This window comes from Ranitomeya variabilis, chromosome 1, assembly GCF_051348905.1.
Source record: "Ranitomeya variabilis isolate aRanVar5 chromosome 1, aRanVar5.hap1, whole genome shotgun sequence".
Taxonomy (NCBI): domain Eukaryota; kingdom Metazoa; phylum Chordata; class Amphibia; order Anura; family Dendrobatidae; genus Ranitomeya; species Ranitomeya variabilis.
This window is the reverse complement of record NC_135232.1, coordinates 296141160-296165461: the sequence shown is the minus strand read 5'-3', so window position 1 is coordinate 296165461 and position 24302 is coordinate 296141160. Positions and strand designations below refer to the sequence as shown.

The 24302-nt window shown below is 40.2% G+C and overlaps 1 protein-coding gene across 1 annotated transcript in view; it reads left to right on the top strand.

The window, feature by feature from the left end:
- Positions 1 to 24302, top strand: part of MYO18B (myosin XVIIIB) — a 1084067-nt gene that overhangs the window by 904301 nt on the left and 155464 nt on the right. The window contains exon 40 of the mRNA XM_077295498.1: positions 3227 to 3412. Coding sequence (XP_077151613.1) covers positions 3227 to 3412 — 186 coding nt within the window. The remainder of the gene's footprint in view (positions 1 to 3226; positions 3413 to 24302) is intronic.

The following is a 24302-nucleotide window of genomic DNA, read 5'->3' as shown; positions in this document are numbered from 1 at the left end:
GTCTTATATTCTAGGTTTTTCAAAGTAGCCACCTTTTGCTTTGATGACTGCTTTGCACACTCTTGGCATTCTCTTGATGAGCTTCAAGAGGTAGTCACCGGGAATGGTCTTCCAACAATCTTGAAGGAATTCCCAGAGATGCTTAGCACTTGTTGGCCCTTTTGCCTTCACTCTGTGGTCCAGCTCACCCCAAACCATCTCGATTGGGTTCAGGTCTGGTGACTGTGGAGGCCAGGTCATCTGGCGTAGCACCCCATCACTCTCCTTCTTGGTCAAATGGCCCTTACACAGCCTGGAGGTGTGTTTGGGGTCATTGTCCTGTTGAAAAATAAATGATGGTCCAACTAAACACAAACCGGATGGAATAACATGCCGCTGCAAGATGCGGTGGTAGCCATGCTGGTTCAGTATGCCTTCAATTTTGAATGAATCCCCAATAGTGTCACCAGAAAAGCACCCCACACCATCACACCTCCTCCTCCATGCTTCACGGTGGGAACCAGGCATGTAGCGTCCATCCGTTCACCTTTTCTCCGTCGCACAAAGACACGGTGGTTGGAACCAAAGATCTGAAATTTGGACTCATCAGAACAAAGCACAGATTTCCACTGGTCTAATGTCCATTCCTTGTGTTCTTTAGCCCAAACAAGTTTCTTCTACTTGATGCCTGTCCTTAGCAGTGGTTTCCTAGCAGCTATTTTACCATGAAGGCCTGCTGCACAAAGTCTTCTCTTAACAGTTGTTGTAGAGATGTGTCTGCTGCTAGAACTCTGTGTGGCATTGACCTGGTCTCTAATCTTAGCTTATCCTCAGAAGCAGAGGTGACTCTTTGTCTTCCTTTCCTGGGGCGGTCCTCATGTGAGCCAGTTTCTTTGTAGCGCTTGATGGTTTTTGCCACTGCACTTGGGGACACATTCAAAGTTTTCCCAATTTTTTACACTGACTGACCTTCATTTCTTAAAGTAATGATGGCCACTCGTTTTTCTTTACTTGGCTGCTTTTTCCTTGCCATAATACAAATTCTAACAGTCTATTCAGTAGGACTATCAGCTGTGTATCCACCAGACTTCTGCACAACACAACTGATGGTCTCAACCCCATGTATAAGGCAAGAAATCCCACTTATTTAACCTGACAGGGCACACCTGTGAAGTGAAAACCATTCCCGGTGACTACCTCTTGAAGCTCATCAAGAGAATGCCAAGAGTGTGCAAAGCAGTCATCAAAGCAAAAGGTGGCTACTTTGAAGAACCTTGAATATAAGACATAATTTCAGTTGTTTCACACTTCTTTGTTAAGTATATAATTCCACATGTGTTAATTCATAGTTTTGATGCCTTCAGTGTGAATGTACAATTTTCTTAGTCATGAAAATACAGAAAAATCTTTAAATGAGAAGGTGTGTCCAAACTTTTGGACTATACTGTATATATATGTGTAATATATATATATATATATATATATATATATATATATATATATATATGTATAATTAGTATCTATGCTCATGAGAAATTACTTATTTGCTTATATGCTTATAACATACTGTTTAGTGGTGATAATTGTGATAGGTAGCTTTTTCAGTATTAGATATTTCTAGCTCCAGAATGCCAATAGGTGCCATGTGTTTTTGGGGAATTGTGGTCTGTATTGTAGAGTTAGAACATGGTGAAAGTCTTGTGACCCACTGGAAGAATGTAAAGGTATGAGGATGCCACATTCTCAAATTTCATTCACTGGAGTGACAGGGGCAAATATAAGATGTGTTAAGCACAAACACTAGTTGGCAAATTCACATATAGCTGGGGCAAAAATAGGAGGGTTTTGAACTTTATTGTAAGACAGAGATGACAAAACTATAGGAATAGCTATAGAGGGACCTAAAATTACCTCGAGAGAGAGATGGACAATATTTTACTCCCAAATTATGTGGATCGGTCTAGAGCAAGGTTGCCAACAGACCAGGAATTCTAGGACAGTCTGTAAAAATAGGGCACTTCTTTCAATATCTGTAAGAAAAATGTGAGTTGTCTGATTTTTTTGAAGATGAAAGAACCTACACAGATTATTTCGATTGTACTTATCAGAATTTTATTGTTTACAATCAATGCAATGTATCACTTATAATCATTTATTTTGGTTTTCTAATGTGTCCGTAAAAAAAATTGCCTTTCTGTGATTGTTTTGTTGCTTTGATAAGCTGTACAGAAAACATAAAAAGTAAAGTTGTCAACCCTTGTCTAGAGCTAGGCTGCAGCTAATAGCAGCATTGGGTCTTCCTTGTGTCTATATTAAGGTGTGGACCAACAATACTAAAATGCTCATGTTCAAGGTGACCATCTGATGTAAATGGTCCCAAGGGATTAGAGACAGAAGGGAACTTGATCTTTGAAGGAAGCATGGGAATAGAGACCTAACCAAGTTGGACAGGAACAAGTGCTCTCTGATATGTTGTATAGAAATAAAGCCATTGCATTTCACCCATTGACAGTTTGTGTTAAATTGTTCTTTCAATATTAAATTACTGACTTGTCTTAAGGATAGACTCCCAAATACTGCTGTTTGTTACACGAAAACTGTCTAGTGTCTTTTTTTCTGGGACCCAGCATACCCGAGAAGTATGCAAGCTATAGCTATCTGTGCCAACTACAAAAATACATACGGTATTTAGAATAATAACCTAGGAAGGAAAAAAGTTCCGGAATTTAGAAAAAATGGCCCATGACATATTTTTCAAATATTGCAAGACATGTCATGTAGATAGTTAGCATTGATTGGGTCTTTTAAAAAATGAATCCATAGTTGGAGGATAGCAGTAGTAGTCTGCACTGATGTCCATGGTACAATTTAGCATTTAGTTGTCTGGATTTGTTTGACTCTCGCACAGCAGCACAGACTACTACTCCTATCCTTCAACAATTGTTCTTTACAGCGGGATCTCCCAATCTGAGAGTACTGCAGCAGCAGTCATATTTTGATTCCACAGTTGTTGGTTATAACAACCCCAAAAGGTGAGCAAATTCCCTTATCTCTCACTAAGACTTATTTCTCACCAGATAAGATCCTATTGCACATGATGTTTTCCCTCCTTTGTAAAAAAATGAACCCATGGCACATAAAAGAACATGTCCTACAAGTGGGAGAAAGATGCCGCCATGTTTACAATGCTTTAGATGTATAACATGTATGACATACAATGATTGTGTTTTACTTTTTCTGGGTCCAGATGTTGATCCTCCGTTTAAGAGATAGTGTAATAAAGATGGGTGAAGAATTGGAGAAGGCGGCAGACTGTGAAGCACGAGAAAAGGAGAACGCAAAGTATTATCAGATCCGCATGGAAGAGATGAAAGCTGAGATGAATGAGCTGATACAGAGAGAGATGGAAGCATGTCGGAGACGTGTGGAGCTGGTGAGTGCAATTCTTTTTACCATGCAAAGGTTATCCTAAAGGGGTAGTCTGGTTTGTAAATCCTTATTAGGGCCTTAGGTAATAACATTTTGGGAAAATATATGTAGCATAAGTGACTTTAAAAATCATGTCTCTCTCTGAAAGATAGACTGTGTTGTCATTTATTTGGCATACACTTATTATGATTATACATGCACTTATAAGGCTATGTGCACACGCTGCGGATTTTGCTGCAGATCCGCAGCGGATTGGCCGCTGCAGATCCACAGCAGTTTTCCATGAGTTTACAGTGCCAAGTAAACCTATGGAAAACAAAATCCGCAGTGCACAATAACTATTTTGCATTGAAATAAATAGCATACCTAATGGCAGTAGGTCTGGCGATTAGGGTTATTAGAGTATAGCTATATTGGATAGTGCAGAAAACTGCAGGTCATTTTACAGAAATAAATATATTAGTTTGTATCCCTGTGGGTCAGAATCTAATAGAATCTAATTTTGGAAGGATGGGAAACTGTGCACCATTCAGCAATTGTAGTGTTAAATGTCAGCTTGATTGCATCAAAGTTGCTGTTTGCATTTCCTCCAGTGAGAGCCGTGACCTTAACTCAAACTGACTACTTTTTATTACCTCGATTTGGAACACTATTCCTTGTAATAACTGATTGCTGTCAGACCAGCGTATTAAACACTGGATGCTGGTATTAGCTCGTAAACCAATTCTCCTGGGTTAGCACACATTTTAGAAAGTGGAAATTGTTCTTATTCGGTCCGTCAGATGTCAATGGCTGCACAATGTCGGGGAGGGGTGGGGGCTCGAGCTCAGGGTGCTTTGCATTAATATGGTTGATAGATGGTACGTTATGTTCCGTATTACATTTGTCAGCGGAAATATTATGCAGCATACAGGTACATCTTTTGATGTGACACGTAAGGAGAGAATATTTATTTCCTTGTGGTTGTTTTTATTTCCATTGTTCAGGGAAATTGCCTTCTCAAACTGCTTAATTTGCGTCCTATGAAGCGATAAACTAAGGCAGTCAAATACATTTTTCACTGCTGCAAAGAAGTACGACAGCTATTTATTTTGTGATATGGAGGCACAATGCATCAGGAGTTTAGCTGAATGGCGTCCAAGTGACAACTGTCATTTTACATTTACAAAAAACACACCAAAGCACAATGTGAATCCTTGGAATGTACAATTCTCATTTTATAGCTGTGACACCACATAAGAAAGGGCATCTTGTTTTCTGACTTTGATATTCTCAGCGTGACCAAATACCGTGCTTATACCCAATGGTAACATGGAGTATCTGGTTCACAAAACTCATTTTCAAATTCCATATTAAAGTAATATATGTTAGAAATGGAGTTCTTTATTTGTAACCGTAATCAAATATCTGAAGCAGAGAGTTACTAAAAAGAACATTTATTTCACTGGAAACCATTTATTCTACAGGTATTCCATTGATTTCAATAGGCATGGTGCAATGCCTAGTTTAATCTTAAGGCCAGCGTCACACTAAATGTATGGAAAATCGGTCCGAGTCTCCTGGTTGCACGAGTGTTCTCCGTATTATCATCCGTGTGTAATGCATTTGCAATGCGATGATGCGATTTTCTCCCACACATGTATACATATGACATCCGTATGGCTTTACATTTCTCACTGACTTTACCCATTAAAATAAATTGTTGAATTGTGTGCGTATTTGTCGCAAGCTAGATGGATGGTCCTTGTGGCCTCCGAGTTTTACTCGCACCCATAGGCTTGCATTGGCGAGTCTTAGACAATATACGAGCACAATTGCAGCATGCTGCGATTTTACACGCATTTCGAATATGCCTGAGAAAAAATAGAGAAAAAATCTGGTGATGTGAGCTGCCCCATAGATTAACACTCATCCAAGTGCTATGCGATGTTTTCTCACAGAGCACTCGTTCGTATTCTACGGTAGTGTGACCCCGGCCTAACTGTACGAAAGTGAAACAATTACTGTTAGGTTCCTTTGTAGGTTATAGTGATGACTTCCAATAGAACACCATGTAATTAACTTTTGCTTAAAGAGAACCTGTCAAGTGATGCTAGTTGCCCAAGCTACAGGCAACATGAATTAGAGCTTGGCTGCACAATTTCAGCCAGAAATACCGTTCTGTGAATTGCACCAGAGTTTATAAAAAAAAATAGTTAAAAGATCTGTTCATGGACCATGGCCAGAGTGGAGACTGGTCAAACACTGCCCCTGGCTGACTTCTCCCAGCGCCATGTCACGTGATCGACAGGTCACGCTATAAGAACAACCTGTTAATCACCTCTAACAGCTCTGGGAGCAGCCGTCCAGGGGGAAGACAGACTAGTCTGCTTTGTGGTTATGGTTCCTGGCTGGGATGCTTCGGAGTAAAATATATCTGGCTGCAATGATGCAGTCCGGCTCTAAATCATGCTGCCCATTGTTGAGACAGCATAAATTCCATGACAGGTTCCCTTTAAGACGAAGGAGCAATGGGTAAGGTTTCTGCTCCAGCAAGTTGCCTCTCAGGCCAGTCAATTTCCTTCTGGGATGCATGAATTGAAGATGAGTTTGCCATAATCCAGTTTACTTTAACCATGGTCTACATAAACTCTTCACAACAAATATATCATTATTCAGTCCGATATTTAAAATTACTTTTGTAATTCAACATTTTTAGTTTTATGCATTTTATTGTTTTACATTTTAGCAAAGTTCAATACATTACAGATTATTTATAGAAAACATTTCCATGTCTGCAAATAGTCTGTAGGTGACTGAACATGTGGACTCTTGACGTGAAGACATACAGTTGTGGGAGGTGTAGTGCTCTCTGAGGTGCCATATTTTTCCTGCAGTTTATTTATAGGCTGCCTCTTGGATATTCTGTGCAGCTCATAATTTTGTTCTGTGCTGCATGTTTTATCTCCTCTCAGTTGGAGACTGAGGAAACCGATCAACTTGAGACTTGGCCCTGAAGCACACAAACAAGTTATGTTTCACAGTCCACTAGTTTTTGCTGCAGCTCATGTCCTATAGTCTGCTAATGTAATCCAAATATTTTATTTGACCCCTTGAGCAATTATATTAGCTGTCTTTGAGGTACTATATTTTTGACTTCCTGCTAAATCATATGACTAAGCTCATTTTATTCCAGAAATGCAATTACCATTTTCCTTTATCTTTGCCGAATACTGTTCAAAGGCATATCAGAAATCTGTGTTGTTTGGTGACGAGAACGCTGTAATTTTTAATCTACAAACACATTCAATAGTACCCTGAAATAATGAACACATGAATGCTACTATTACTACACAAGAGAAAAAGTGAGTGCTACTTCGTCTACAGTGTCTAATATAAGGTCACCTGGTCATTGGTATATGGCCTTTACACATTTTGTGGACCAAGTACCTGCACAAAATATGCACCAAGTACCTCATGTTTTTTACGTAGTGTTAGTTATTAATTGCTGATTGCTTTTGCATCATGTTTGTATATACATATTGGCACTTGGATGTTTGCATTAAATTAAAGAGTTGGTCTGGATCCGAAAACGTCCTTCCTAAATATCTATCCTTCCTCCCTAACCACGTTTGAAATTAGCTTTATTATAAAATACCCTACACTTGTCCTTACTGTCTAGCTAATCCCTTAACATTTTTTTTTTAAATTGCACTTGTTACAAGTGATAGGCAAACCCGTGGATGTTCGGTTCCGGCGGGTTCTTAAAAAAGTTCGGTTCATGTAGCAGAATGGTACCTGAACCTGGACCCAATTCAGATGAATTGGGGGCCCAAACATCTGTTATTTGCCATGCTATCATCTACATAACAGTGCGGCAAACACAGGGTTTGATCGGTGCTAAGTTTTGGCTGCCCTGGTTATCAAAAAAAGAAAAGACATCCACATCATTTTTTTTTTTATTTATTTATAGCGCAGGCGCCAGCTGATGAATACTCCCATCAATAGCTCCTGCTCTCGCTGTTTTCAGTGACAGCAGGCGTAAGTTGATGGGCGTAGTACTCTCTCATCAGCCAAAGGCTGTGACCAGTGTAAAGTTTTTACCACCAGTCACAGCAGCTGACTCACGCTTCCATCTGACTGTGTGGGAACCGCAGCTCTCTCACCGGTGGTAATGATCTTACCGCTGATCAGAGCCACCAGTGTTTCTTGTGCTGTCATGCAGTTGACAGCATGGGAATCAGCCGATGTTCGGGGTGCTGAACCCAAACAGTAACATGGATTTCCTGGAGAAGTCCATGTTTCGGGTATGTGCCTGAACACTAGGTGTTCAATACAAACCCCAGTCTTTACTGTTCAAACTTGCCCATGTCTACTTATGATGTTACATTTAAGAGGAGTCTCAAACATGGCATCACAGGAGGCTGGGACTGCACTCACTTCCCTGCAGTGTCTATTGTCTCTTCTGGAATAGGATGTCATTGGTGAACGTGAGTTTCTATCTCCCCTTCCGCTATAAATTCTGTGAAAGAAGACTTCACTAGGGGGGAGGAGATGGAAGCAGTAAGTGACAACAGCGGTGCAACACAGCTTCTAGCACCTTCCTGACATGAATCATCATCAGGAGGCCGAGATAGAAGCAATGCGTGACACCAGCACTTGATGATTTGTGCGAGGGTGGTGCTAAAAGTTGAGGGATGGCATCTATCTCTTTTTCTATACAACTATCTATATCTGTAAAATATACATTTTATAAATATTTTATTATTGGAATCACTGTAGCTTTTAATTCTCCAAGGAACATTCAGTGAAAAATCGACAGCACAAGGATGCAATATGATTGTCATTCAAGTGCTGCCTGTTTTTTTCATCTTGCAGACTTGAATAGGCAAGTTTGTGGAATCAAATTGGATAACAATCAAGCATGGTTCTATTATTTATTTTTTCCTGACCAATTGACCTCCAATAGAAATGGGGATATGTAAAGGCACATACACTGGGTGTATATTTTGTCCACAAAAAACAAATGATTAGAAAATAAATGAATTTGTATGTTCTCCCCGTGTTTGCGTGGGTTTCCTCTGGATACTTCGGTTTCCTCCCACACTCCAAAGACATACTGATAGGGAATCTAGATTGGAATTTTGCTATATAAGTGATTAAAATAAATAAATATGCAGAATGCATGCCCGCTCCTCTGCTCTAATAGTTACTGTTAGACTCTAGAAAAAGACTTAGGAGGTTTTGAACATCTACAGTACATATAGACTCTAAAAAAAAGTAATATATAAAATGTATTATTGATTTCTCTTGAAACACTAACATTTTTCCCAAATGAGTGTGCAGTCAAAAACTGAGGACAAATTATGCATATTTACTGACAAGACTTCCAATTATTAAATCTGTTAGTCTTAAATTCAAGGATTAGCACTGTAGCCTTGCATTGCTGGGGTCCTGGGTTCAAATCCCACCAAGGACAACATCTACAGGAAGTTTGCATGTTCTCCTTGTGTTTGTGTGTTTCCTCCGGGTAATCTAGTTTCCTCCCACACTACAGACATACTGATAGGGGATTTACATAGTAAAGACAGTGATGACAATGTCTCTAAAGCACTGTGGTGCTATGTCAGCAAAGAAAATATACACTGCTAAAAAAAAAAAAGGAGAACACTTAAACAACAATTCAAAGTCAATCACATTTCTGTGAAATCAATCTGTCCAACTGTGAAGTGGCCAGGGTGTTAGTTGTGGTGAGGGTCTACTGTTCTTCCACACCCTGGCACCCCACAGATAAAAAGATAATGTTCTGTCTGTTGTGTGGTTTGCGCATAGTATATAACACTAAAGTTTGGGGTTGGAGGTTCCTCTAGTCCTGCGATCCCGGATCCAGATCCCACCACACATTCAACAAAAGACTCTTTTTTTATTCAATAACTCAACTTTACTTAATAGTAAATGATTAATAGCAGATACAGCACAGTACATGTCCACTTGTTCATCCTGAGCTCTCTCTTCACTTTCTGTCATCACTGGCCCCAGAGGCGCTCTTTCCTTCCCTGCAACTCCCATGCTTTCGGGCCCACTCTTCTGACAGGGTTTCGTTTCCAGCTTCACCTTATGAAAGGTGAAAAAGGCATCCAAGTTTCTGCTGATTCAGGCAATACGCCCTGGATATCCCTGGAAGACCTCCCGCATTATGCTCCTTTTTAAGCCCGTACTCTTCAGTGCTATCCAGCCCCTTGGCTTAATCTGCTTTCCTTTTCATCTCACTATCTCTCCAAGTAACTAATTACCAGGAAGTGTCCTACTGTTTTTACTGCACGTATCCCTCCCAACTGGGAAATTCCATAAACTGGCAGCTGTTCTCTTCTATGCTTAGCCCTTACCTAACCGTATATAACTACTTGCTAACCTGCAGTGCCCTTCACTGTACTAAATCCAGTTCTAGAACTAGCTACTTCCTTATCTTACATTTTACATCTAAGTCCTTATTCCATCGCCTAACACCATTACCTAAATTTATCGCAATATCAAAACATGCAAAGGAGTTGTAATACCCATTCACATTCTAATAATCACATTATTATAAGCGACTTTTATATTACAATACATTAACTATGCACACGTTGTCATTAGGGGGAGAGGCGCATGACAGCTCCCGTCACACACTAGAAATGAGAAATGATAGACAATTAGCAAGACAACCCCTACAAAGGAGTGGTTCTGCAGGTGGTGACCTCAGACCATTTTCTGTTCTCATCCCTTTTCCCTGTTCTTTTGGTTACTTTTACATTTTGTCATTGCTCTCACCCCTAGAGGTACAGTAAAATGAGGCAGTTTCTACTGAACAACCCACAGAAATTGCTCAGGTAGTGTAGCTCATTCATATCAATGCGAGATGTGGCAAGAAGGGTAGCTGTGTCTGTCAGCACTTTGTCCAGGGCATGAAGCAGATACCAGGAGACAGGCCAGTATACCAGGAGAGTCCTGCAAAATGATCTCCAGCAGGCCACTAGCATCCATGTGTCTGCTCAAACTGTCAGAAACAGACTCCATGAGGGTGGTTTAAGAGCCCGACATCCACATGTGGGTGTTGTGCTTACAGCCCTTAGAGCCCAACTTCATGCAGGACATTTGACAGAGAACAACAAGATTGTAAGATTCAACCCTGGCCCTGTGCTTTTTACGGATGAGAGCAGGTTCACACTGAGCACATGTGACAGATGTGATAGAGTCTGGAGATGCCGTGGAGAACATTTTGCTGCCTGCAACATTCTCCAGCATGATCGGTTTGGCAGTGAGTCAGTATGTTGTGGGGAGGCATTTCTTTGGAGGGCTGCTCAGCCCTCCGTGTGTTAGCCAGAGGTACCATGACTGCCATTAGGTACCGGGATGAGATCCACAGACCCATTATGAGACCATATGCAGTTGCAGTGGGCCCTGGGTTCCTTCTGATGCATGACAATGCTAGGCCTCATGTGCTAATGTGTGCCAGCAGTTTCTGCATGATGAAGGCATTGATGCTATGGACTGGCTTGCCCATTCTTCAGACCTGAATCCAATCGAGTACATCTGGGACATCATGTCTCATTCCATCCACCACCGCGTTGCACCACAAACTGTCCAGGAGTTGACTGATGCTTTATCCATTTCTGGAAGGAGATCCCTCAGGAGAACATCCACCTCATCATCAGGAGCATGCCCAGGTGTTGAAGGGATGTCATTCTGGCACGTGGAGGCCACACACACTACTGAGCATCATTTCCTTGAAATTGGATCAGCCTTTACTTTGATTTTGCACTTTGATTTTGAGTATCATTCCAAATCCAGACCTCCATGGGATATTCATTTTGATATATTGATATTGATATTAATTTTGATATACATTTATCATTTTTATGTTTCATTGTTCTTAACGCTCCACTTCCACTATGTAATGGTTAAAGTTTTGCAACTGGAATATTTCATTCAGTGATATCTAGGATGTGGTATTTTAGTGTTCCCTTTATTTTGTTGAGCAGTGTATATTTGTTTTTCTTACTTACGAAAGATATATTTGATATAGTTGTACATAGGGAATGTTTGTAGACTGTTGAAATTTCATTTAGAAGAAAAGTTTAGAAGTTATATTTGTGTGATAGCTATTTTCCTCTTTCTTGGAAAAAAAAATCATTAGGGCAAAAATCACGAAAAAAACAGATCCAGGATATGCATGCAAGACATATAAGCAAATATCCAGCTCTGAAATGAGAGCCCGTACTGTGTAAATGACACTATTTGCATCGGCTTTGCTCCAAAATTGTCTTCAGTCACAGATCCTGTTACCGTTATGAGATGAAAATAGCAGACATCTAGTAAATTGTGATTTCTCCATGCATTATGCATGTTACTAGCCTATACACTGCTATCAGCTCAGCCTTATCCCAACATAAGTACTCTACATACACTTCTTATCTGTAATCTTGAAGATCTGGATTTGTTTTTAAGATCTTGATTTCTGATGAGATGGAAAAACATTCTCACTAATGAAGTCTATGCTATCCATGGCAAAGTATTAAGGCTTCCATGATCTATGTTATCTTTTCAACCTTGCTTCACTCTCTTATGAAGTTTGCGCAACAGCAGAGCTTTCTTTGGGAATTCTGATTACTTCTACTCTGCGCAATTAAAATAAATAGATTTTTTTCTGCCAGCCACATGCTAATATTCTCCAAAGACTGGTTTGATTTATATAGTGTAGTCACAGTTCTTCTATCAGATATATTTCAGTAATCAATGTGTTAGTTATGTATTCCATGCACATTCTCTTAACTGCAAATCTTCATGTATTCATATCAGAAATGATTTAGGAAACAGTATTTTATGCTTACATGGGGATTTGATCAACCCCATAATAACACTCTTAATGAAAATATAAGCTTTGTATGCAGATCTTGTTACTGTGCCAACTTTGTTTTTAATACTTTATGTTCTTTGCAGTAGAGAGTTTCTGTCTTTTCATCAAAGAACAATGGAATTTAATGCATGGAATAATTAAGTGAGTTGTGTAAATGAAACAGGTAACTTTTCAAAAAGCTATCTGTGAATGTACATAGGAAATAATGATATTCTGGCCATTTTGTGACTTACATCCTTCTCTATTATTAGTGCTCTGCCTTTCTCCATCCAGTGTCTCTATTTCTCCATCTATATGGAGCTTTAAAGCAGCAGGTGTAATTTGATGCTTTGCTACAGACAGATTTGTAGACTAATTCGAGCAATTTTTGAAAATGAATAATCAGTGCAGGAGAAAAATAAAAATTGTTCTCTCAAAGATTTCTTATTTCTACTAAAGGCATTGTTATCTTCACTTATTCTGTTGTTATAAGAAAATGATAGTAGTATGTACTGTATGTATAAAGCTGTCTACAGAAATAATGGAATAATATATATTTACCATTTGTTCCAGTGTGGTGGCCCAATGTTCCCCAATTTTTATAATGTTTACATAGGTGTGAGACATCATAGCCCTTATTCTGCTTCTGCTAATTACTGGCCTGGGACTATACAGCAAGATATCATTAAGGCCAGGGAATGGCTGGTCATGTGAAGTATACGGGCTGTGATGTGTCCAGAAAAAGTGAGTAGTATACTAGTGGGGATCATGAGGGATACAAAGTTAAAGAGGTTAACCCATAAACAACATTTATCACCTATCTACACGATAGATGATGAAAGTGTAGGGGTATATGAGGATGTCAGTTTTAAATATTTTGTATTGAAAAGTATTTAAGTCAATAGCAACTGCAACATGTAAAGAAGATAACCTCTGGGGTTCCAACATCATGATTATGAGGTACCAATATGTAGTCATGGCAGCTATATGCCATGCGTATTTGTCTAGTAGAATAGACAAAAAACTTTAAAACTATATTTTATTAGATCCGCATTAAAATATATATAGTTCTCATAAATTATAAAAATCAGGGAAAAAAAACAGCAAATAGAGGGTAAAGAAAAGAGGGAATATATGCACACTATAGCATGTAGAGGTTAATAGGGAATTATACGTAGCCACAGAGATAGACACCCTAAACAGCGATATTGCCTTTCATTGTAGGCTGACCCTAAGGAAACTCTAGTACCATCCTACTGATTTTGTAAATACATTGCTAGGTAACAAGTTAATGTATAAAAATACACACAAAAAAATTACATCCTCTAATTCCTATTAGACATATGAAAATCTCATGCCTCAATGGTGAGGCAACTTATCTGTATAGTTGATACCAATTGCATGTTGTCCCAACACGTTTCCCTTCTTAATGTAAAGGTTAAAGGCAATCTGTCGCCTCATTTTGCAACTATAAGCTGTGGCCACTGCCATTAGGGGCTTATCTACAGCATTCTGGAATGCTGTAGATGAGCCCCCGATGTAACCTGAAAGATATTAAAAACAGGTTAGATTATACTCACCCAGGGGCGGTACCGGTTTGTTTTGGGTCTGATGGGCGTCGCCGGTCTGGCGCCTTCCATCTTCATGCGTTGACGTCCTCTTTCTTGCTTCTGTTGTGGTTCCTGTGCAGGCATACTGATTTGCCCTGTTGAGGGCAGCGTAAAGTACTGCAGTGCGCAGGCGCTGGGCCTCTCTGACCTTTCCCTGCGCCTGCGTACTGCAGTACTTTGCTCTGCCCTCAACAGGGCAGAGAATTATGCCTGCATCGGAGTGGCGACACAAGCAAGGAGGGTGACAACATCGTATGAAGATGGGAGGCGCCGGACCCAGTCCTGCGACGCCCATTGGACCTGGACCGCACCGGACCGCCCCTGGGTGAGTATAATCTAATTTGTTTTTCTTATCTTTCAGGTTACATCGGGGGCTTATCTACAGCATTACAGTGGTGGTAGCCTCAGCTTATAGCGGCATATGAGGTGCCAGATTTCCTTTAGTCAAAGGATCATTGCAACAAAGGAAGGCAGGACAGAGCATGAATGAGCACTTTCCCCTGTCTGAAATGCATACTAGCCTTTTGATAATAGCATACACTTCACAATGGTTGCACATATCTGAAATAGACAGAGTGGCGTCACTTCCTGGAATTGGAAAAGGAAGCGTGTCCCTTTGTATTCATGTTCCATTTCAGTAAAAGCGCAATTGAAACAGATGTTATAGGGAGAAAGCTATTAGATAAAACTAGTGAAAGTAATCTGCTAATTCATGTCCTTAGGGCTCACACAGTCCTGCTGTCACCATTTCAGAGGTTGTCACTGTCTCAATGACCCAGAAAGAGACTTGAGGTTGCCTCCGTATTTTTGATTAGCATGCCAGGACATAAAAGTATCCATTGCATTTCTTATATCACCTAGATGTTGTCGTATGCAAATCCTGAGTTGCCTTTTAGTTTGTCAATATAACTCATCAGAGATAAATCATGATCAGAGATAAACAGCCCCCATCGTCCTACAGTTGGAAAAGTCTCTGTTTTCATAAACTCTACAAAGTGGCAGCACTTCTGAAGGTTTTAGAAGGACCAATATTTTTACAAAAGCTGCATCTAAAAGTAGCAACCACCTTTTAACCTAACCAGGTTCCAATTGAGTGGGTGGACTATGCAGACTACAGACCAGCTTATCACCCACAGACATGCTTATTGTAAAGGTAGCTGTTGTTATGGAGAAAAAATGTATTTTAATTTATCTCTAATAAAGTGTATTTTAACCTCTTAACACCCCCAGCCTGTTTTCACCTTTCTGACCAGGCCAAATTTTACAATTCTGACAAGTGTCAGTTTATGTAGTAATACAGTGAGGGAAATAAGCATTTGATCTCTTGCTGATTTTGTAAGTTTGCCCACTGACAAAGACATGAAGAGTCTATAATTTTAAGGGTAGGTTGATTTTAGCATTGAGAGATAGAATATCAATAATAACATTCAGAAAATCACATTGTATAAATTATATAAATTTATTTGCATTTTGCAGTGAGAAGTAAGTATTTGATCCCCTACCAATCATTAAGAGTTCTGGCTCCTACAGACCAGTTAGACGCTCCTAGTCAACTCGTTACCTGCATTAAAGACAGCTATCTTACATTGTCACCTTTATAAAAGACTCCTGTCTACAGACTCAATTAATCAGTCAGACTCTAACCTCTACAACATGGGCAAAATGAAAGAGCTTTATAAGGATGTCACGGACAAATGGTGTAATTTACCTTCCTGACATGCGCCGTACTAGTACTGCTGTGCGGGAGGTGCTTTCCTCCAAACAGCAGTACTAATACTGCGGCACGATCACTCGGCTTCATGCTGAGTGCCGACACATACAGCTGACACTCCGCAGCAAAGCCCACGATCGTTGTTAGCACCGATTGTGGGCATTTAACCCCTCTGATGCCACTGTCAGTAGTGACAGTGGCATAGAGGGGCATTGCGCACGGAGGGGGCTCCCTGAGCTCTTCCATCAGGACAATGCAATGCGATCGCGTTGTCCTGATGGTCTCCATGTAGACCCTTGGCTCCAAGATGGCCAAGGGGTCCTTCCGGGTCCTGCAGGGAAGGTGGCTTGTGAGCACCTGCTGGAAGTAGGTGATGGCATGCCTCCTTCCCTGCTTGTCCGATCGCTGATCTGATACTCTGTAGTGCAGAGTGTCAGATCAGCAATCTGATGTATTATAGTTATGTCCCATCCTGGGACAATGTAATAAGGTATAAAAAAAAATTTACAAACCGTAAAAATATATATTTTTAAATCCCTAAATAAAAATATATATATATATTTTTCCAATAAATACATTTATTTATGTAGATTTTTTAAAATAAAGTACGCGTATTTAGTACCGCCGCATCCGAAATGACCCACTCTATAAAACTTTCCCACGAGTTATAGGGTTGAGCGACTTTTATTTTTATAGGATCGGGTCGGGTTTCATGAAACCCGACTTTCTCAAAAGTCGGGTCGAGTGAAATTGGCCGATCCTATAACAAAGTCGGGGTCGGGGTCGGCCGAAACACGAAACCCAATGCAGTGCAATGGGATACTATGGCCAGAAAGAAGCCGAGGGTGAGTATATTCCTATTAGGTATATACTCACCCTCGGACGTGCCCTGCTTCTTTCCTGCAGCCTTCCTTCTTAAGAATGAGCGCGTGAAGGGCCTTAGATGACGTCACGGCTTGTGATTGGTCGCGTGAGCGGTCACATGGGCGGTCACGCGACCAATCACAAGCCGTGATGTCATCTAAGGCCCTTCACGCGCTCATTCTTAAGAAGGAAGGCTGCCAGAAAGAAGCAGGGCGCGTCCGAGGGTGAGTATATACCTAATAGGAATATACTCACCCTCGGCTTCTTTCCGGCAGCCTTCCTTCCTAAGAATGAGCGCGTGAAGGGCCTTAGATGACATCACGGCTTGTGATTGGTCGCGGCCGCCCATGTGACCGCTCAGGCGACCAATCACAAGCCGCGACATCACCGCAGGTCATTCACACGCTCATTCTTAGGAAGGAAGGCTGCCAGTTAGTACCAGGGCGCGTCCGAGGGTGAGTATATCAATATTTTTTATTTTGATTCTATATTTTACACTTAAATATGGATTCCGATACCGATTTCCGATATTGCAAACATATCGGAACTCGGTATTGGAATTCCGATACCAGATTCAGAAGATCGCCGACCTCATGGCCGACCCCACACAGGGGTCGGGTCGGGTTTCATGAAACCCGACTTTGCCAAAAGCCGGCGACTTCTGAAAATGGCCGACCCGTTTCGCTCAACCCTAACGAGTTAACCTCTTCAGTGAACACTGTAAAAAAATAAATAAAAAAATGAGGCAAAAAACAATGCTTTATCATCATACTGCCGAACAAAAAGTGCAATTAAACGCAATCAAAAAGACGGAGGTAAATAAAAATGTTACCGCTGAAAACGTCAACTTGTCCCGCAAAAAACAAGCCACCACACAGCTCTATTAGCAGAAAAATAAAAAAGCTATAGAGCTCAAAATAAAGCAATGCAAAAATAATTATTTTTTTCATTAAAATAGTTTTTATTGTGTAAAAGCGCCAAAACATTAAAAAAAATATAAATGTGGTATCACTGTAATCGCACTTACCCAAAAAATAAAGTGGTCTTACCAATTTTACCACACTCAAAATGGTATTAAGAAAAAGCAATTCCTGAATTGCTGGTTTTTGTTCATTCTGACTCCCAAAAATCAGAATAGAAAGCAATCAAAAAATGTCATGGGTTCAAGGTGCTCAATACACATCTAGATAAGGTCCCAAAAGAGTCTAGTTTCCAAAATGGTGTCACTTGTTGGGGGTTTCCAATGTTTATGCAAATCAGGGGCTCTCCAAACATGCACCCAAACAGTTGTTGTCCTCCACATATTGGATATCTGCGCACTCAGGAGAAAGTGCACAACAAATTGTATGGAGCAATTTATCTTGTTACACGTATGAAAATGCAAAATTTAAGCTAAGAATGATTTGTCTGGGAAAATGTGATTTTTTTAATTTTCACGTCTTAATGTTATAAACTTCTGCGAAGCACCTGTGGGATCAAGGTGCTTAATACACATCTAGATAAGTTCCCTAAGGGGTCTAGTTTCCAAAATGGTGTCACTTGTGGGGAGTTTCCACTGTTTAGGCATATCAGGGGCTCTCCAAACATGACATGGCATCTGCTAATTATGGCAGCAAATTTTACATTCAAAAAGTGAAAATGGCGCTCCTTCCCTTCCAAGCTCTGTCGTGTGCCCAAACAGTAGATTTCCCCCACATATGTGGTATCGGCATGCTCAGGAGAAATTGCACAACAAAATGTATGTTCCATTTTATCTTGTTACCCTTGCAAAAATATATAAAAAAATAATGTCTAAAGGAAAATTTTTGTGAAAGAAAAGTAAATGTTTATTTTTTTCTTCCATATTCCAAAAACTTCTGTGAAGCACCTGAAGGGTTAATAAACTTCTTGAATGTGGTTTTGAGTACCTCGAGGGGTGCAGTTTTTAGAACGGTGTCATTTTTGGGTATTTTCTGTCATATAGGCCCCTCAAAGTCACTTCAAATGTGAGGTGGTCCCTAAAAAAATGGTTTTGCTAATTTTGTAGTTAAAATGAGAAATCGCTGGTCAACTTTTAACCCTTATAACTTCCTAAAAAAAAATGTTTCTAAAATTGTGCTGATGTAAAGTAAACATGTGGGAAATGTTATTTATTAACTATTTTGTGCGATAAGACTCTCTGATTTTAGGGCATAAAAATTAAATTTTGAAAATTGCTAAATTTGCAAACATTTTGCCAAATTTCCATTTTTTTCACAAGTAAACGCAAGTCATATCAAAAAAATGTTACCAGTATCATAAAGTGCAATATGTTACGAGAAAACAGTTTCAGAATCACCGGGATTTGTAGAAGCTTTCCAGAGTTATGACCTCATAAAGTAACAGTGGTCAGAATTGTAAAAATTGGCCTGGTCAGGAAGGTGAAAACATGTTTCGGGGTGAAGAGGTTAAACGACATCATTCTGGGTGTTTTTTTAAAACAATATCACTATGGGGTTAGAAATGGGGGTGTCTTATAGATGCCTCTCCATTACTAACCTCTTTGCTTGATGTTACCTGACAAAGGAGATATAAACCCCAACTATCACCCCTCTTGCCACCGCACCAGAGCAAGTGGGAAGAATGAGCTTAAGTGCCAAATTTGGCACATCTTATGGATGCATCATTTCTGAGGCAGCTGAGAGCTGATGTTTTTAGTCTGAAATGGGCCAATATTCTTGGCCCCTTCCTAGCCTTTTACTATTATCCCGCAGCTGTCTGCCTAACCTTTGCTGGTTTTAAATATAGGGGGACCCTGCAACATTTTTGGGGGGGTCCTTCCTTTTAGTAACAGGGAAAGGCTAAGTATACAGCTGTGAGCTGTTATTAATAGCCTCAGAACCTTTTTGAATATTGTCTTTTTCCCAGAATATTAACATCAGCCCCAAGCCATCGGCTTTCCCTCAGCTGTTTATGAAAATTACGAGGGACCCCACTCCATTTTTTTAATTTATTTTTTTATTTATTAACAAGTACAGTAAAATACACACTCAAGTAACCTTAGTTTACAGCCTTCAGGTCTTCCAGCAGATGGAACCTTCAGTAACCTTAAAATGTGCCTCAAAGTTTCATATGAAGTTTTTGGGCCTTGCAACTGCCAAGAGACCCGATGGCTTTGATCTCTGGTAAGCTAAAGATTACTTGAATTCAAATCACTGGATCTCATGGACTTTTGAATGCCAGAGTGCCGAGGGCCAGACTCACGGTTGTTCATCAGTCTGGTACTGGCACTTCCAAAGCAAGATAAACAGCTGCTATGAACTCAGGTAACCTTACTGTTCTTGACGACAGTTAAAAAAGTAATTGTTAAAAATGTGTGTGGGGGGTCTCCCATAATTTTCATAATCAGTAAAGGGAAAGGCGATGGCTGGGGCTGAAGTAAATATTCTTGGAAAGAGACAATATTCATAAAGGTTCCCAGGCTATTAATAACAGCCCACAGCTGTATACTTAGCATTTCCTGGCTATTAAAATGGGGGACCCCTCTAAAAAATGATGTGGAGTTACCCTATATTTTTGATAACCAGGCAAAACTGACAGCTGTGGGCTGCAACCCTCAGCTGTCAGCTACAGCAAGGCTGGATGTCAAGAAAAGAGCGACCCCATACTGTATTTTTGAATTATTTATGGATATTGGCACCCCCCTAAAAATATCAGCAGCCAGCACAGAAAAAGCACATCTATTAGATGCATCAGTTCTGACACTTTGCCCGGCTCTTCCCACTTGCTTTGTAGTGGTGGCAACTGGGGTTCTTATTTGTGGGGTTCATGTCTTTGTATTGTCTGGTGACACCAAGCCCATGGCTTAGTAATATAGAGGCATCTAGAAGATGCCTATCCGTTACTAATCACATAATTATTTTGTAAATAAGCAAACAGCCATAATAAGTCCTTTAATTGACAGAATAACAGAGACTCCTTTAATGAATTTATATTAAACCATACTAATGTCATCACCCATTCCACTGAAGCCATGTTCTCCTGTAATAAAACAAAAATAAAAAACAATCATATTCCTCACCTGTCCATCGTTCTGTCCCATGCTGTAATCCATGTCTGGGGATAAACAGTTTTCAACCTGGACGGTGCAAAGATGCAACCATCCAAGCTGAGAACCTCTGAGAAATGAGCTGCTGCGAGCGCAGCCTCAGTGACTAGCAGTGACATCATCAAGGTTACCACAGGTACTGAGGCTGCATTCCCAGCTGGGCCCCTGAACTGCGGTGAGATCAGCACTGCACCATGAGACTTTTTCTCATTGTGCTAGTGGTGATCTTACCAAGGGCAACTCAGTTCAAGGGTCCAGATGGGAATGAAGTCTCAGTGACAGGCAGAAACCTCGATGATGTCACCGCTAGTCACTGATGCTGCACTCGCAGCAGCTCATTCTTTAGTGATTCTCAGACTGGACGGTTGCATCTTGGCATCATCCAGGTTGAAAACTGTTTATCCCTAGACATGGATTACGGTGTGGGACAAAACAACGGACAGGTGAAGGATATGATTGTTTTTTAGCTTTGTTTTATTACAGGAGACCATGGCTTCAGTGGAATGAGTGATGATGTGAGTAAGGTTTAATTTAGATTCATTAAAGGAGTCTGTGTCATTCTTTTAATTAAAGGACTCTATTCTGGCTGTGTGTTTATTTACAATATAACTATAGGATTAGTAATGGATAGGTGTTTTATAGAAGCCTCTCCATTAGTAATACGTGGGCTTGATGTCACCGGACAATACAAACGTGACAACAACCCCACAAATATGAATTTCACTTGCCACCACCACTGGTCAAGAGCGAAGAGTCGGGCAAAGCACCAGAATTGTTGCATCTAATAAATGCGCCTTTTCTGGTGCAGCTGCATGCTGCTATAAAGACTGAGGAGGGCCCATTTCTATGGCCCCTTTCCAACCTGAGAATACCAGCACCTGGCTGTCAGCTTTAGCTTGGTTGATTGTCAAAAATTGGTGGGGAACCCACGCTGTTTTTAAAACTATTTAAATCATAAAAAAAAGTGTGGGACCACTCTATTCTTGATAACTAGTCTTGCTAACTTTGACAGCTGAGGGTTGCAGCCCAAAGCTGTCAGTTTTGCCTGGCTGGTTATCACAAATACAGGGGAACCCACGTCAAGTTTTTAAAAATTATTTATTGATAGCTCAATTGATGGGTCAGTGTCTGTCCCTAATATGAAATTCTATGTCAGTTTTATGGACTCCCTGAAGGTGTTTTCTATGCTTTTGGTTTTGCCTTCCATTGAAGTCAATAGCGTTCAGGTACATTCGGTGAACATCGGAACATTCGCAGATCTGAACCGAACATTGAAAGGCTCACTCATCTTTTCTGCCGAGTAGATATATATTTTTTGCCACATTACTTGTATACACACAGCGGTATCGTAAAATTATTCTTTGGCCTACAAATGGCAAAGAGATGGCTTCAGAGTAGATTTACTCATACAGAAAGAGTACATAGAGGTTTTTTGGAACAGTGCTCCCACAGGCGGGTTGCAGAGTATACACAGAGATTTTTTGGCACAGTACTCACATAAATATGGCTGTAGAGTACACACAGCAGATTTTTAGCACAGCACTATCACAGACATAGGTGCACAAGAGTAGAAACATTTGTTTGTATGCACAGTACTATCTGATACATGGGTACATAAGAGTAGAAACATTTTTTTTCCGCACATGCAGAGCAGACACATTGGCTTTTTTGTCACAATACTCCCACAGATATGGGTGCAGAGTACACACAGTGGCTTTTTGGCACAGTACTCCTACAGGCTTGGGTGCAGAGTACACATAGTGGCTTAAAGTCACAGTAGTCACACAGGCGGGGGTGCAGAGTACGCTCAGTGGCTTAAAGGCACAGTACTCCCATAGGCAGATTTTCAGAGTACACACAGCAACTTTTTGGCACTGTTCTCCCACTGAGACATGTGCAGAGTACACACAGTGACTTTTTGGCACAGTTCTCCTACTGAGACATGTGCAGAGCACACACAGTGACTTTTTGGCACAGTTCTCCCACTGAGACACATGCAGAGAACACAGTCCCTCACTCCAGCTGTGTCCAGTTCCTACACTAATCAGAGCAGAATGGCGAGGGCACTCATGATCCTGCATTTTTCATGGCTTTGCAGCCTAAAAGCTTGCTGATTTTCTGTGCTGTAGTTTTTCAGCAAACTTTATTAGGCATCTGAACCAGAATAGAAAACCGGACATCTGGTTAGAAGTCCATGTGTGGGGTTCGGTACTGGCGTCCTGTACAAACCCTGAATTTTATATTTTCGGTTTGCTTATCCTTAATGTTGTCCTCATCTCTTGGAGATGTAGTTGAGAGACATTACTAAGATTTTTTTCTTGATTTTGAGTACATTGCTTGCCCAATTTCCCCTGTACTCATGTAGAGTGATTGTACTTTGATTGCTATAGGACTAACACTATGTAATCAACTTATTTTATTTTTGAATAACCCTTCAACCAAGCAGAGATTGTCCAAAACACAGAAAGCATTTATTTTACTACAGTTTTCATTAAAAAATGGATTTATCTAAGAAACATTTCCAAATGTAAATAGAGCAAAACATGTTTTATAACTTGCAGGCACCATTCTAAGTATAAAATGCATATGTTACCTATCTCCCAGCAAATCCTCTTACATATCTGTGATACTGCAATCGTAGAAGCCATTTTCCATTAAACCCTTTGACTTAAGCTTGTAATGAGATTACACATTTATCAGATATATATCATGTAAAAGGGAGGTGCAGCAAGTTTTTGATTAATTTAATTAAGGCAGGAATAGATATCTGCTTATAGCAGCTGTTCTCAGCTGGACATACGAGTGGAATGTAATTTAGCAGTATGACTCACATGAAAATGAAGTTTTTCTTATAATAAACTTATCTCATATCCTTCAAACACAGTGGACTTTTTATACTTGGGGATTTGGTCTCTGATCTTTTTATCATGCAACACTTAAACAATGCTAATACCAAGGAAAAAAAAAATTCTATAGGAATACTAACAATACAGGAAATTTTACTGAGGGGCTATGTGCACACAACATTTTTTTCAGGTGGATTCCACTGCGGAAACTGCCTAATAAAACCTGTCAACAAATGTTCAAATGAATGAATATATTCATTTCCATGTAAAAGCGACATGATTTGCACAAGTTCAGGCTTTTGAACATCTTTTAAGCACTTCAAATTTCTAAAAATTCAGATAAAAGAAATGACCTGATCGTTGTTCTGGAGTTTGCTGCTTGGAAAACGCTCTTTTACTTTGCAATACAAGTGAATGTTAGAGCTGGAAAGATGCCCAGAAGAATACTGGATGTTTTTTGGATAATTTTCTTACTTTGTTGAAACTCCAGAGTTTCCAGAAGCGTCTTCTGCATGAAAAACTCATCAGGTTCGCCTGAGCTTAAAAGACATTGTGTGCACAAAGCCATTTGCAGCATTCTCTCTATGTACAGTAATAGGAAGAAAGGTGTCAGTTTGCCTTGGGAGGGAAGGGAAGCAAGCACATAATGAACACATCTAACATTGTATAACAACTATTATAAAGTGACATTTAAGATTTTGTCCGCTTTCAGAAAGTCTTGATATTGAAAAAACAAACCAAGCTTTACTCACCTTCCACAAGTCCATCGCTGAGTCTCCTACATTGCTCCTGCTATTCGGTATTGGCTACAGCACTGATATCCTGTTGACAGTGCCGCAGCAGAGCCGTTAGCTCAGCTGCTCTGCCCATATTAACAGAACCCCTGGCTCACAGCCGATAAGGCCACAGATTGAATATTGTACTAACAACGTGACTTCAATGC